Raw genomic sequence first — 16,299 nt, 5'->3', positions numbered from 1 at the left:
ACAGGAATGCATCTTAACCGCTAGACTACACACCCACTCTGAGCTAACCTTGAAACGGCAGTCTCTTTCCAGGTTTATTCTGCCCATTGTGCATATGAAAATGCTTTTTTATATCTATACGATTGAATTGGTGCCCTGAGATTAATTAGATTTCCCGGTAGCACCTGGAGCAGAAATCACTCAGATTATTGAAAATCCTCACCTCTGCAAACTGAGCTATTGTGGTGACTAGCTACATAAAATATATTAGCTTGGATGCATAAAATATTATATTACTTGTAAAGGTTTGATAAAGGCAACATTTTTGTTCATTTTACACAAAAAATGCTTTCATTCAGGTGCTGAGAATTGCCACTGGAGTTTATTGTCATTTTTTTTTAAGGTGTACATTCTGTGTTGTTCGTAGCTTGTATCCGATGAGTGTTTTATGGGGTGGGCACAGCAGTAGCCACTCAGCCGCACATCGAGATGCAAATAAAATTTTAAAATCTATAAAGCAAAATTGTTGGAATGCTTCATGTAGGCCTGGATGTGATCAAATTAAACTTGCTGAATGTTTGTTTCCTTAGGCTCTCTGAGATCCAAAGGCTTGTTAGCCGAAGGCCACCTACCAGTCAGTGCACTGATTACTGTTTTCCTTTTCTCTGTAGTTTTTAAAGATTAATTTATTTTGATTTTAAAGGCATATTTACAGAGAAGGAGATGCAGAGGATAAGATCTTCCACTGCTCATTCACTCCACAAGTGGCCACAGTGGCCGGTGCTGCGCTGATCCAAAGCCAGGAGCCAGGAGTTTCTTCCAGGTCTCCCACATGGGTGCAGAGTCCCAAAGTTTTCCCATCTTTCACTGCTTTCCCAGGCCATAAGCAGGGAGCTGGATGGGAAGTAGAGCAGCTGGGACATGAAGTGGTACTCATATGGGATCCCAGTGACTGCCAGGCAAAGGATTTAGCCACTGAACTGTTGCACTGGACCCAAGATTGACTGTTTTCTGAAGAGAACATTTAGCATCTTGTTTTCCTTTGCTGGGTTATGTTGTACTTGGTATTGATAACTTTCGAATGGAACACTAGGGAACACTGACTATTTTGCTCTTATGAAATCAGTTTTTCATGACTTCGGACCTAGAGTAAGTGACCAAGCTACTGTCTTGATAAGAGAGTTACTTGTGCACACTTTGGTGACATTTCAGAGATTTATCGTGTTATAATTTAACCAGTGTAATTTATGTACCCTGAGTACCCATAGACAAGAATTTCTTGACCTTGAGTCTCTTGATGTTTCTGACACAGACTGACAAGGAATTCATTTGGGATTAGGTAGATATTCTGTAGATGTACTCACCTTGAACTGGTTCCAAATTAGGATATTACAGACTTTAAAGTTAACATTTATAGTAGCTATTTTTATAGTAGAGACCAATTAAATAATCAAAGTTATATTTCAAGTATGCGTTGATTTAAAGATTTTCTTGTTAATTTTGAATATTATAATATGTTTATCACATCCCCTTTTTTGAAAATTAGAAATGACATGTTAAGAAAATAGTATGGTCACAGATTTCCAGTGTAGCAGCCAGGCATCCTTGTCCTTCGTGTGTGTGTGTGAGTGGTGTATAGGTGCATTCTTTGCCCACTTTCAAGAAAGACTCTGTTTTCCTAATCTCATTAAATCTTGCCCAGAACCGGTAACTTCTTTGGCCAAGAGAATGCCTCCAAATGCATATGCTGGGATTTCTGATAATTGATCCCAAGAACCCTTCAACCTTCTGGTGAGTGTCTCGAGGGATTTGATACTGGAACACTTGCCCTGGAGGAAGCCAATTGGTTAATCCTCTCCTTTTAAGTGCCTAGATGTCATGGATGCTCATATGTGTCCCATCTGTTTCCCATCCAGTTCCTTTCTTGTGGCCTGGGAAAGCAGTAGAGGACGGCCCAAAGCCTTGGGACCCTGCATCGGTGTGGGAAGCTGTTAGGGTCATTTTTTTCCATTTCCCGTGAACAACAAAGAGCCTCACTGATAATGCAAAAGCAAGCAGAGTTTATTGTTCCAGCATGCTGGGGTCAGACCATTCTTGAGGCACGTAGACCAGCCAAGGAGAGGTCGGACCCCAAACCAGAGAAAAACCAGTGATTATATTGCCCCTTTCGGCCATCACATACATCATAGTCATGCATCACAGCCCACGTAGATTCAAACACAGCAATCAGCTTAAAGAGTAACAAACTTCAGACATGTCATTTCTATGGCTTCCAGGTACAAGCAGTCCACTCTGTTCCCACACATTATTTTTATGGCTCATCCTGTTCCTGGGACTGGATGATTGTGCCACTGTCCTCCTGCACCTGGGTGTATTCTATAGATAAGGTTTGTGACACTGTTCATAAGGTCACAGAGGAACAAAGAACATATTTATCGCAGAAGTGGAGGTTTCCCGTGGTCCAGACGCATCCTGACTAGCGAAGCAGCAGCTTCTTGGCACGAAGGGGCCTAACGTTGCCTAACGCTAACATTCTAACATACGAACATTGTACTAACACTCTAACAAAGCATAAAGGAAGCTCCTGGCTCCTGGCTCCTGGCTCCTGGCTTCAGATGCACTCAGCTCTGGCCGTTGTGGCCACTTGAGGAGTGAACCAGCAGCTAGAAGATCTTTCTCTGTGTCTCTCCTTCGCTCTGTCAATCTGCCTTGCTAATAAAAATAAAACTTTAAATAAGTAAAATAAAATACGTTCACCCTTTTCACCCTCAGAAACCTTTTTTGTTGATCAGTATCTGCAAGTAAATAATTCAGGAAAGAAGAAGTTCACCTGCCCTGGAGCCCCTTGTTAAGGTGAGGCACTTCATGGCAGAGCCGTCTGTTCTCATCTTCCTGGGAACTCTGCCGGGGAGCAGTGGAAGCTATCCACACGGCACTAATCTGCAAACCCTGTTTGAGCAACACCTTTGGTGGTCTTTCATGGTCTTTTTGGGAAGCCTTTAATAGCCAAATACCTCAGCAAAGTTTCAAGCTACTAGAGATTCATTCATCTTCCCTGAATCACCCTGACATATCTACCAGTACCAGGAAGCATCCCTAAAAAAAAGCAGAAGGGAGACATGCTTGTCAGGGTGATGATGTGAGTAGTTAAAGGGGTAAAAATTAGGCATACGTTCCTTTCACTGATTTTTATAACTGATTTATTTCTATGAATTTGCTCTTGCATTTTCTTGACTTTCAAATCGACTTTTATCCAAACTAAAAATCAAGCGCACAATATTTTTACGAAAAATAGTGTTTCTCTCAGCTAAATCAATGTTTAAAAATATACTGAGAGCTTCTCTTTCATGCTTTTTCTTCATCCCCACCTGCCTTCCTTTATCATTTCTGGTGGAATAAAGAGATTTCTTATCATTAAATGAACATCATTTCTTGTAAATTTTCGCAAGAGCAAAGGAGATGAATGTCCATTCCTCCCAGCCTCACAGTTCCTTCTGATAGCCGCTAACATTTTAAAATGATGTGACCCATTGACATTTATAGGTCTTAGGGGATTTAAAAGAGAAGTTTTTCTGGGACTTGTAATGACCATAGAAGTGTGTTCTGATCGAGTTTGAGCAGAGGCTGTGGGATAATACTGGGAGTTTAAGACGGCTCAAGGTATTTAATCAGTTTCCATAGTGACTGCAATAATAAAAATGTCTCTTGAATTTGTACATCATTTTTTTTCTCTAAAATGCCATGTTTAAGTCTTTGGACCAAATAACTCAGTGCTAAACATTAATCAACATTCCAGATTCTGTTCTATCACCTTAGTGTATAAGCTGTTTCTCTGGCAGAATGAGTATGTATTTTTAGATGCCAATTAGATACAGGAAGCTATAGGATACATTTATTGGGAAAGCAGTTAAATGATAATGAAGCTGATGGGTTTAGCATAACTTTTAGAAACTAGCATTTGAAGAAATTTTTCATCGCATGTATGGTCATTAGATAGGGAGCATTTTATCAAATTATATCTTCCCTTTTCTATGTGTTTTTATATTACAAGGTTCAAATTAGCTTGAAGGAGAAATAGTGTGGGAAGCACATGAAAAATGAAGCAGGAGACACTGTAAAAAAAAAGAAGAAAAATAAATAAATAGTTCTGAAGTAGGTCTGTGTATTTTTACCCATTACTTTGTATTTAAAGATGAACAATGTCTTTTTTCCCAAAAATATTTCACCAGCATCTTATCTCCAAAAGTTTCTGTAATATTGAGCTTAGTTCCTTCTGGTCCATCCTTTCCCCACCTAAGCAATGCTTTTTTAACGAGATATTTGTAGTGCAAGCTTTCTCTCTCATCCTTCTCTGAAACTGAACTAACATGTTCGAGTAGAACATAGACTACTCACTCCTCACCATGGTGTTGAGGATTTTCCTGCACACCCCCCCCAAAAAAATGTTCTGCACCTTAAATGTCGACAAACATCTTGTTAGAGTTACAAGCCAGTCTAGATTATCCCATAATCTGCCAAGATCAACAAAATTATACTTCAACACAACAAATAGCTAAATACTAAAATGAAATAGACACGAGACAGCTGAATGGTACCCTATAGCCACTTTAAGGTATATAGCAGCTGGTCCGGTCCTGTATATAAACTAAAATTGAGATGTCAATGAGCTAATCATAGGTTGTGGTTAGGACTTTTTACTCAAAACCATGTCAATTCCATAATATTGCAAATTGCTGTTGATGTTATATTGGGACTCTTAATTGACTGGGATGATATTCTACCAGCTCTAACTTTGGACCAGAAATGGTCTCCCCAAGAAACTGTTCAACCCATCTGGACAATAAGTAGCTGGACTCCATGCTTGGTATATGTTTGCAAGGAAAGAATCTTGATTGAATTTGAACTGTAATACTGCATCAAGGTGGAGGAATCCACCAGGGGGGAGGGGAGGGGAGGGGTGGGGGGATTCCCAGAGCCTATGAAACTGTCACATAATGCAAAATATTAATAAAAATATAATACCAAAAAAAACATAGACTACTAAATGTGCCATCGTTTGTACAAACTGAATACTGCTTTCTCACAGATAATCTTACTTGACCTTTACACAAACCTATGCCATGTGTGGCATTGATAGCTCACTGACTGACTGGGTGACCTTGAGGAAAATCTCATTCCTCTCTGCTTCATTTCCTTCTCTGTGAAATGAACATTATAGTGTGTTCTAGAAACAGTTTTTAGAAATAATATAATGGAATCATAGATATAGTAGGAAGCCTCCTATACAGATGCTTAATCAGTATTAACTTACAACACCATGGCCTTTAATAAGAAAACTCAGGTTCAAAAATATATTGGGTAAGCGAACTGCGAAGAAACTGACTTCCAAGTCTTTGGATTCAAACTCTACGTTGTTTGCTGTGATTATACTGCATGTTGAGAGTTTGGGTTTTCCTTCTTGTGGTACGAATTGTATGTAATGAGCACTCTTGATTTCTAAATTTGATTCCTGTATTTAAGAAAAAGGGAGGACGGACTGGTGTAATTACTCAGTGATAAATCCTCACCTTGCAAATGCCAGACTGCCATATGGGCATGGGATCATGTCCCAGATGCTCTGCTTCCCTTCCAGCTCCCTGTCTGTGGCCTGGAAAACAGCAGAGGATAGCCTAAATCTGTGGAAGCCTACACCCGCTTAAGAGACCCGAAAGAAGATCCCAGCTCCTGGCTTCAGATTGGCTTAGCTCTGGCCCTTGAAGCCACTTGGGAAGTGAGTCAGCCAATGGAAGATCTTTCTCCCTATTCTCCTCTAAATCTTCCTTTCCAATTAAGTAAGTAAGTAAGTAAGTAAGTACATAAATAGAGAGAGAGAGAGAAAGGGAGGGAGGGAGGAGAGAAGGTGAAGATAGGGTGGAGGAAGTGACAGGTGTTGGCTGAAAGTGAGGAGAAGGGAGAGAAATCCATGTAGTTATTCATTTCCCAGAAGCCTGCAAAAGCTGGAGTTGGGGCTAGAGCTGGGCTGGAGTCAGGAGTGAGGAATTCCATTCAGGCCCCCCTCTAATGCCAGGGGCCAAACTCTTGAGCTTCATAGGAGTCTCTGCATCCAGAGGAAGTGAGAGTCCTGAGGCAGAGTCACAAGTGGAATCACTCCAATATGAAATGTGAGTATCTTATGTCAACTGCCGAGCCAAATGCCTCCTCTTCTGTTTTGCAAGGAAGGACGCACTGTTGATTAAATTTAACTTTGAAGTTTCTTTGTTGATCTGCACGTGGATGAGACTGTGGGCGCATCAACCCAGCGTTCAGCCCTGAAAGTCAGCCTGCCAGCACTTGAATACTTGGAGCATTTCCTTTGCACAGTGTTAGTGCCATCCATATCAATACAAAGAGAATCTGGGAATGAAGTGGTGTTTTAAAGTTGACTCAAAGAGTCTAGCGTGGTAGCCTAGTGGGAAAGTCTGCGTGCCAGGGTCCCATATGGACATCAGTTCTAGTCCTGGCGGCTCCGTTTCCCTTCGAGCTCCATGCCCGTGGTCTGGGAAAGGAGTAGAGGATTGCCAAAGGCCTTGGGACCCTATACCCATGTGGGAGACTCAGAAGAAGCTCCTGGCTCCTTGCTCCGGGTCAGCTCAGCTCTGGCTGTAGCAGCCACTTGGGGAGTGAATCAATGAACAGAAGATCTTTCTCTCTGTCTCTCCTCCTCTCTCTATATTTGACCTAGCAATAAACAAATAATTTGACTCACAGAAGAGGATTGTACACAGTAGCCCAGAAGACCTTAGCAGAGATAGCTAGTAATTTTTCATTTCTTGAACTGTCTTACAGGAAATGTAACCCATGTGTTGTCATTCCTGTTGAGCTTTATTTTTCTTGTATGTATTCTTTCAGATTGGTCAACGGAACATAGTCTCAACTGTCATTATTGTTACAAACAATAGTTAATGGGCATGGTCTCCTAAGAAAGCAGTTAAAAATGCATCTGAAGGGTCTGTTGCATTAGCCTAGTGGCTAACGTCCTTGCCTTGCATGTGCTGGGATACCATGTAGTGCTGGATCTGGTTGTGGCTGCTCCACTTCCCATCCAGCTCCCTGCCGTGGCCTGGGAAAGCAGTAAAGGATGGCCAAGGCCTTGGGACCCTGTACCTGCATGGGAGACCCAGAAGAGCCTCCTGGCTCCTGGCTTTGGATCAGCTCAGGTCTGGCCATTGAGACCACTTGGGAGAGTATGTCCTTTTCTCTGTGTATCTACCTTTCCAATAAAAATAAATAAATCTTTTTCTCTTAAGTAGAGATATGTATGAAGAACTAAAGTTAGATTACATGTTGTTTGAAATTCCCTTTTCCCATTGAAAGGCCCAAGTCTTTTGGATGTTATTTGAAACAGAGTTTGAAAGCAAATTGACTGAATAAATTAAGCAAAGTGCAGTGCCAGTTGCTCAGCAGTTTCACTGAGTCACCTTTCAAGGCTCAAGTTGATGATCTCGTGCCCAAGATTCTCTTCAGTCCCTTTCAGTTGAAAGACACTGTCTTGCATTAATGAATAAAGATGACGAATTAGATGAGCTTCCGTGGTGCAGGATGGAGCCTTTCTGATGCTTATGGCTTGAGCTCGCTGTCATTTCTTCATCAGTGACTTCCTCTTTGTGGATCGTTTTGGCATCCTGGGAAACTTTAATGCTGTCCTCTGGACAGTGGCCAGCTGATAAACACTTGTCGCCTCATCCTCAGTTCATCTGGGGAGGTCAGGTGCTCAGCCGCCTTTGAGAATAAGTGGCTCTTCTGCCCACATTGGTCAGGAAATTACTTACTTCCTCTGACTACAATTTGTTTTAAATTTGTTTGTTTTAAATTTGGAGGCCAGATGTTCACAAATAACCTGTTCTTCTGTTACTGGTAGAGTTGTTTCTGTTTGAGTGAAGCGGGTGGATAACTGGCATGTTCAGTTGCCACTGTGGCTTTTTCTTTGTCATTGGCATTTGTGACAAGCGTGTATTATGCACCTGTACTGTGGGCATCTGAGGCTGAGTTAAGCCTTGAGCAAAGGAAGAAAAATGTTCTACAGCAAAAGCACATTACCTCTGCTTGACTCCAGCCTATGAATGATGAATAGACAAAAGGACCAAAAAAAGAATATCACGTAAAATGAATATTTCACTTTGCCTTAGGACTGAGGGATTGTGGGGAAATACGCATGTTCAGAGGTGAAGAAGTGGTGCTTCTTTACTCACCCTTGTCTGAATAGAACTGGTAGAATGCCAACTGCAGCACACCTAGGGGAAGAATCTGGACTCCTAGAATGTGGCAGCATTCCCCTGGGGGTAAGGCCAGCAGCGGTTGCCTGGAAGGATCACAGGGCTGCCCGCCAGCCTTCTGTAGAATTACATCATGTAGCCATATGTTGAATTTATAACAAGAGAGTGAAGAGGCATTTAATTTTTGACAACACTGAACTGTCGGAAGAAATAATACCAAAAAAGCAGAGAAGTGACGTATTTGAAATGTATAAATTGCATCTCGTGTTCATTTGTCACCTGAAGGAAAAGCAAAACAGAGCGTCTTCCTCCTGCTGAAGTGGTTGATGAATGATTGCTGAGAGTTGGGTGGTAAGAGCCTGTGTAACCATTATTGACTTTCCGCAGAAACCATTTATCTGGGAATGCAGCGACCGCACCATCTGCACACCTTGCAAGGCCTGGGTAAACGGGCACTAATCAGCCGCGGGCTGCTCTGAACGCAGTAATTGCTTTGCTGTTGAAAGCAGACCCTTCCTCTTGTCTTCGCTCTCTACATTCCAAGGACAACATCGCGGATTTGTTAAAATCCACTGTTGCAGGAGTTTGGGAACGGCATTCAGTGGAAGGAAGGAACAGGAGCCGCACCCTTGTTAGGTTCCAAAGTGAGTGGAGCTGCCGGGTAGCACACTTTGCTCCCTCTGTTGGAGAGCTCACTGTAGGAAGGAGTAAAGATGGAGTATGTGCTGTTACAAAGTCCTAAGATTCCACTGCTTGTACTCCAGGACTATTGCTATTCTAAACTACGAAGGATTCCACAGAACAAACATTTGTTCAAAGTCACATGAAGAGCCAAGAACCTTTCTAAAGTCATCAAAAAAGGAGATCATTGTGAATATTTACTAAATATTGTCCTTAATGTTTGTATGGTATAACTTCATTTTAAAATTTTGGATGTATTTTCCAGTAGATCACCTTTTTTGGAGAGATGGACTTATTATAAACAATATTATCTATCTGATAGTGGCACTTATATGTAAATATATGTGCCTAGTGACTGAGACACATTATTTATTTGAATTAAAATTACATGAATATGAAAGACTAAAATAGTAAGATTGTACATAATTGATTACCAATAATGCGTGAAGTACTTACTACATTTCCAACACTACAACCATACTACAACCGTAACATATTTTTTTTTTTATGGAAGAATATGATTAAGCAACTGGAATGCAGTATACACAGTGGTATTAGTGGATATGCATTTGTTTATGTGTTTAGGATTCAGTTGAAAATAAACACAGGTCATAATGTTAAATGAGGAACTATCAGAATGCCAATACTCATCTGTATTACGGCATATAGATATGAAACGACAAGTGGAGGATAATACAAACATGCATTCCCTTGTTGGGGTGATTGTGTCAAAAGACATTTATTTTTCTTTTGTTTTGGATTCTCCTGGAGGTCTCCCAATGTTGTTTGTGCAATGAAAAAATGGCTAAGCCAGGCTCATCCACATTGACCTGTTTGTTTTGAGCTGATTGAAGCAGAAATTTGAGAGAGAGGCCACCGGGATGTTTGTGTTGTACATACTTACAAGGTTCTCAGGGAAATATCCTGCTGTCTCTGTCATTTCCAAAACATCAAATTCCCCAAAGGAGGGTTTGGGGTAAGACCATAGGGAGGTTTACAGTGCCCAGAAGAAAAGCCAAGGAAATTGTGAATTTATTTTTACAGTGTGAAGTATCCTGGTGTTGGAAAATATTTGCATTGTTCGCCCATACTCATCCAATATTGTCTGGATACTGGATGTCTCATAAAACTGATGATCAAAAACATTTAAGTGGAATGATCAATAAAAGTGTTAGGACTCGGGAGATGTTTTATTTTGAGGAAGCAGGCTGCCAAGGGAGGCAGTTGGTGAGATCTGTACTCAAGGGAAGAGAGGAAGGCGTGTTATGGTTAACAAGACTAAAACATTAGAGGTAAAAAAAGAAAATACCTGGCCTCAGACAATAGATGCTCTATAAAATTGGGCCTCTTCATAGTATTGTGGAAATCACTTTTTGGCAGTAATGCAAGAATGGTTGTTACACATTATTGTTAATTGTGGTTGGAGACACAAAGCAATATGATTATTTGATGCCTTATTTGTTATTTGAAAAATGACAGCTTTTATGTGCCAATAAACATGAAATCACCTGGAAATGACTCTGTGAGTTTAGGCACCATCGAAACAGCCTTGCTTAATGCATACACCAAATTTTGATAAAGCCTCAAGAGTTTGTGCTGAGCAGTCTCCCTGGTGGCTTCTAGCCACCCCAGGAAGAGACATGTTCTGTTTTGGGAATATGGGATAGAGAAACCTAAAACTTTTAGCAGAAATTGCAGAAATTGCAGTTGATGGCCAGTGGCTTCACACTTAGTCACATGTGCTTGCCATCTTGTCCAAAATGCAGCTGACGACAACTCCCTTCCCCTCACCCCGCCACGTGCCTTTTCTCTCTTTCTGGAAGAGGATGTTGAAAGAACAGCAAGGCACTTTTAACATCCTGGAGAATGACAAGAGAGCTTAGGCAGAACGCACGTGTTATGCCTCTCTGTTCCCCGTTGGTAGAGATGGGTTAGGACTCTTTCAGAAGTGACTCCAAATGTTCTGAGCTTTTAATATGATTGCCTGCAAAGTCTTGAACAGCTCTGCTGGGATGGCTTTGGGTTTTTATGTGTCAGTCTTATATATTCTTGCTCTCACTTTATCCGGCTTCATTTGATGGAACTGCTGCCTTCTCACCTGCCAGTCTTTAAACTCTGGACAGCAGGAACATCTCTTTGTACCGTCACACACTAAGTGTGTGTTCCCTGCTTTTCTGACCCCAGCTCAGACGTGGCAAGTAAAAGGCTGATGAGGAGAATGTCGGTGTGTAGCCCACCTGCCTGGAGATGTGCGACGTGTACTTTGAGTGAAGGGAAACCACGGAGCCAAGGGTGATGCGCTTTATCACACACTCCTAGAGGCATAAAATGAGGAGTACAAGGTGGTGCTCGGGGCGGCCTTGCCCTCCTGTGCATGTTGTGGACTGATCGCACTTCTCTGGCCAACATAAGACCTCTCTCCACGAGAGTGTGAACAGCTTCTGAGTGGGAGGACAGCGGATGCTTTGTATGTGTTTGTGGTTGCTTCTGGGGCCCATAGGCTAAAGATTGCAGGGAGAAATTCCTTCAACCACTTTTTCCATGGAAATTTGATCCCTGTTTTCGTAGCCTGTTCTGGTCATCTGAGCTGACATGACTGTTCTGAAAAGGCTTTCCATTCATCTGTGTATTGTTCATTCATTTGATGAATATTTAGCAAATGTATACCACGTACATAGTACTATAGTACTATCTATGCCTAGCTAGAGTATAGCTCATGGGGATGCATGTGTGATAAGAAAAAATCAATTTCCCTCTTCTCAGGGACTTTATGTTCTAGGAGAGACTATACAGACAAAAAACAAACTACGTCCTTTTAGTTGGCAAGAAGGTGCAGAAGCTTGAGAGAGAAAATAAACTTTGTAGGATTCTTAAAGAACGCAGACTTTGACTCAAGAGTCAGAAATCACTTGAAAGGCCAGATAATGGAATGCCCTTGTTGTGGGACAAGTCTTGAGGTAGATAAAACCACTTCAGGCATTCCCAGTCTTGCTGTTTTGTTCCTCCAAAACAGAGTAGACAAGACACAGTAGAAAGAAGGGTTGGATTGAAGGGAATAGTGGGGAAAGTTTCAGGTTCAGGTAATGACCTTGTGAAAGAACAAGGAATCCTAGAAAATAAGATGCCGTCTGCCAATCCTGTTTGTTCTTCCCCCCAAGTTCACCTGCCAGTTTCAGTTCATACCAAAAATAGTTTCAAGGCATTTCTGGGTCCAAGGCGGGAGAGTTAAGCTGACAGAGTTGAGGTTCTTGTTGGGTCAAGTATTCTTCGCTTGCCCCTTGTCTCTCTCTTGTCAGAATTTTAGTTCATGTTCAGCTTCTGTTATACATTTTGAAACTTAACTTTCTGTTATTCTTTTTTTCAATAATTTCTTTGCTGCAGATTATGTTACTGACAGACCCAGAGATTGAAAGCAGTTTATTGATAAGCTCAGATGAGGGTGCAACCTATCAAAAGTATCGGCTGAACTTCTACATCCAGAGCCTGCTCTTCCACCCAAAGCAAGAAGACTGGATTCTGGCCTACAGTCAAGACCAAAAGGTGAGCATGCGTGCGCTGTTAAAAATAGCATTTCATGGTTCTCCGTGGAAAAGATCCCTAGTGAATCATTTCCACGTATCCGGTCCATGACCTTTGTTACCTGCACCAGCCTGAGCTCTCTGCCAAGGGGATGGTGAGAAGAAGGAGGCTCTCAGGCTGCTGCCTTGAGCTAGGTAACTATGTGAAATAGCCTCTAGAATGAAGGTTCCATATTCAAGATATGGAGAAGCAGGTTCAACTTGGAGACTTGATACCATCAGGATTCGCTGAGCCCCACAGACTCTTGAGTGTTCTGTACGTGTGGATAGGTGAGCTGTTTTATTGGTAGTTTTCTAAGACCCTGAAAGCAAATCCTGACCTGGAAGGGTTAAGAATGTTGACAGTACTGGTTGGGATTTGACTAAAGCATTGAGAGGAAAGGGGCAGAAGAACACTGTATGTAGGTCACATGATTTGGAATCTTTTGATCTCAGAAGTTTTCTTTAGTTTGTGGCCGAGTAGAAGGAAAATTACCGTTTTTTAAAGGAAAGCAGTTTTACTAAAAATACTAAAGTGATGGGATGCTATTTGAAGAGCAGAGTTGCACTTGGATTCCTTTATGTGCATCTTGTTCTTTCCTTGGACCTCTAACCTCAGCCTGAAGTTGAACAGAAACACGGAGTAGTTTTCCTGAAGTCCTTCTTGAGCTCCCACATGCTGGCTCTATGAACGAGCAAGCAGTCACAGGGTTATGGTACTTCTCAGTGTGAAGGTTTTTCAGTGCCAGTAGGGACAGTGTCATGTAGAACATCTTGTTGTCAGGATAGCTGGTATTCACCGTGGGAGGCAGCTGTACTCCTCAGAACTGGGCCTGACATGCTGTTGCCTAGCAGCACCCCAAACTGATGGGAAGCGTTGTTGTAGAATTGCCAGTCTGGGTCTACGTGCCCGACAATCAGCAGAAAGACAATCATTGAGATTGAGGATTGGAGGAAAGTAGGCGCTTATTGCAAAGCACAGAGCAAGGAGTTAGGCAGCTATTCCTTAATTCTGTGAACTCCCAGAGGAACTGGGAGTGAAGGTTCTTGAACATTGGAATTAGGGCTCAGAGGTGGATGACCAATTCGTGTCCAAGTTCATGGCTGATCATTGGAGCTTGTGATCTTCCTGTTGATGCCATGGTCTTTAGGGTACTTATGGTGACCACATGGACTCCAGTTAAGTTCTCTGAGACCCAGAATTTGCTGGCACAGATTACTCCAGAACAATTTTGATTATCAAGGGTTCTTATTAATTAGAAAAGCAAATCACTCCTGAGTTCAGTGATCGGAACCTCATAAGGCCAGCTGGATTTCTCCCTTAAGTTACCGTATCACTTTGATAAAGGGCAGGCAAGGACATCTTGTGCAAACGAAGACAGACAAGAGGCTGGGTCCTACTCTTTCATGATGGCAGTTTTGTTCCAGTGTTGCAGCATGACTGTAATACTGGATTGCAGAAGACTGGAGGTGAGTGCAGTTTCATCCCAGTAAGCCCCATGGAGCTGAGCCACGTTCCCAGCAAGAGGCTTGTCTTCATTTAGTCAGGGGGTGCCTGAGTCCTACCAAGAGCAGGAGAAATGCCAGAGCTCCACTTCTTTTTTTTTTAGAAAGTCAGATATACAGAGAGGAAGATTTTCTGTCTATTGATTCACTCCCCATGTGGCTGCAAAGGCCAGAGCTGTGCCGATCCAAAGCCAGGAGCCAGGAGCCTCTTCTGGTTGTCCCACACTGATGCAGGGTCTCCTCGACTGCTTTCCCAGTCCGCAAGCAGGGAGCCAGATGAGAAGTGGAGTGGGGCTGCCAGGATTAGAACTGGCACCTGTATGAGATCCCAGCATGTCCAAGGCAAGAACTTTAGCCACTAGGTTATTGTACCAGGCCCCCAAGAGCTCCACTTCTTAAAAAATACCATCCTGTTGTGTGGGCACATGTGTGTGTCCAGTAAAATACAGCACTGCATTATATGTACTCTCTGTCATATACCCAAACACATATACACAGCTGATACATATATTAGAAAGCAGATATTTATATTCTGTTTTAAGGAGATTACATTCCTAGGCAGAAGGAAAGCCATGAAAGAGAAAGAAGGTGAAGTTATTATGTAAAAGAGATAAACACATAGATAAATGTGAAAGTCAGAGGGAGAATCATGAAACACTGGAATACTCTGTGAAATGCGTTGTTCCATGAAAAGCCATTCTGAGAATTTTGCTTAGAGGAATCGCAGGTTAGTAAGCACGTGCGTGAGGAGAATCCTCTGTAATATTGTCTGTCTGGAGCTAATATCCGTGTGTCAGGTTCCTCCAAAGTCAAGGCAGTGGTGTAAGCAGCTCGCCAAGACTCCATGACACAAATAGTTAGAGAGAAGCAAATTAAACTTCCTGGCATTGGAGCTTTATTCATGCTGTCCTTACTGTGAAATCAAGCATACCTTAAACCTAAACATAGAAAGGATTAACAATTAGTAAGTTTGCCCCCTGACCCCTTCTTGAGTAGCCTCGCTACCCTTGTAGTGGAATATATAACTTTGTACCTGGAGTCAAGCCATGGTACATCTGGTCTGGGTTAGTGCAGTTAACAGAGGAAAAGGCTGAGCAGCTCACAACACAGAAAATTGGTCATTTAATCCACTGGGTTATTGTATTTTATTTGACAGTTGGTTAATTATTTTCCCTGATGCTAGAGGCACAGTGAAGGCCAGATTTACCTTGCTAAGTGAAAATCGTGCATCTTTGCAATTTGGCTTAAAGAAAATGACCGAAAAAAAAAAAAGGAGGAGTGATAATCCTTTGTTTCCTGGGACATCAGTCTGTGCCTCCTGCAGTCTCTGTGGCAAAGCTGGACTTCTACTCCAGCTCGACACTCAAAATGAACAGTGTTTGTTTTGTCTTAAAAGCTGTTTCTGTGGGCAGTTTGAATTCCAGAGACACTTCCAGGGTTATTCAAAGAACAGGCACATGTACACACACGGTGTGATTTGTAGCATGGAAGGTAAAGCCACCACCTTCAACACCAGCATCCATGTGGGTGCTGGTTCAATACCCAGATGCTCCACTTCCCATGCAGCTCTCAGCAGAGGAAGCTGGCCCAAGTGCTCAGGCCCCTGCACCTATGGGAGACACTCGGAAGAAGCTGCAGACTCCTGCCTTTAGTCTGGTCCAGCCCCGGCTATTTATCTATTCATGGCCATTTGGAGAGCGCATGAGATGTTTATCTATTTTGTGCTTGCTTCAGCAGCACATATACTAAAATTGGAATGAGATATTTATCTGTTTCTCTGTGTGTGTATGTGTCTCTCTGTCTCATTCTCCTTAAAATCTTAATATCTATTTATATAGTGGATTTTTATACATAGTAGACTTTATGTCTGTTTTAGATGTTCTGTATACTCTCCTCCTCCAAGATGTTCTACATTGTGTGATGTCGGTATCAAGCAACTGTATCAGGAAATTGTCAGTCGTTCTAGAGGAAGAAAATGGAGAGCTAGTTCACTAATGTTGAAGGATGGTCATAAGGGCAGTGCTCTCACTGATGCACAGAGATGCGTATTGAACGAAGATGGATGAAATCAGGTGAAACTGAGTTCAAAAATCAGAACGTAGGCAAGGTGGCCTGGTGGCTAAAGTCCTCGCCTTGAGTGCACCTGGATCCCATATGGGCATTGGTTCTAATCCCGGCAGCTCCACCTTGAAATAGTGTCTGCTGTGCATTGTTACAAGCCTTGCCCAGTCGTTTGTCATACAAGGAACCATCTCAGTCATGTCAAGAGATTGAACTCGAGTGAGCATGTGCCTGAGTCGGCATCACTAAAGAGGCTGAAGGGA

General features: G+C 42.2%; 1 protein-coding gene across 5 annotated transcripts in view; it reads left to right on the top strand.

Annotated features, from left to right (window-relative positions):
• Window positions 1-16,299, top strand: part of SORCS1 (sortilin related VPS10 domain containing receptor 1) — a 488,198-nt gene that overhangs the window by 293,278 nt on the left and 178,621 nt on the right. For all 5 annotated transcript variants that reach the window (XM_058671339.1, XM_004579869.3, XM_004579866.2 and 2 more), the window contains exon 4: window positions 12,294-12,452. In XM_058671339.1, coding sequence (XP_058527322.1) covers window positions 12,294-12,452 — 159 coding nt within the window. The remainder of the gene's footprint in view (window positions 1-12,293; window positions 12,453-16,299) is intronic.

This window comes from Ochotona princeps, chromosome 13, assembly GCF_030435755.1.
Source record: "Ochotona princeps isolate mOchPri1 chromosome 13, mOchPri1.hap1, whole genome shotgun sequence".
NCBI lineage: Eukaryota > Metazoa > Chordata > Mammalia > Lagomorpha > Ochotonidae > Ochotona > Ochotona princeps.
Note: the sequence above shows the minus strand (reverse complement) of the source record. Positions and strands in the feature narration are given on the sequence as shown.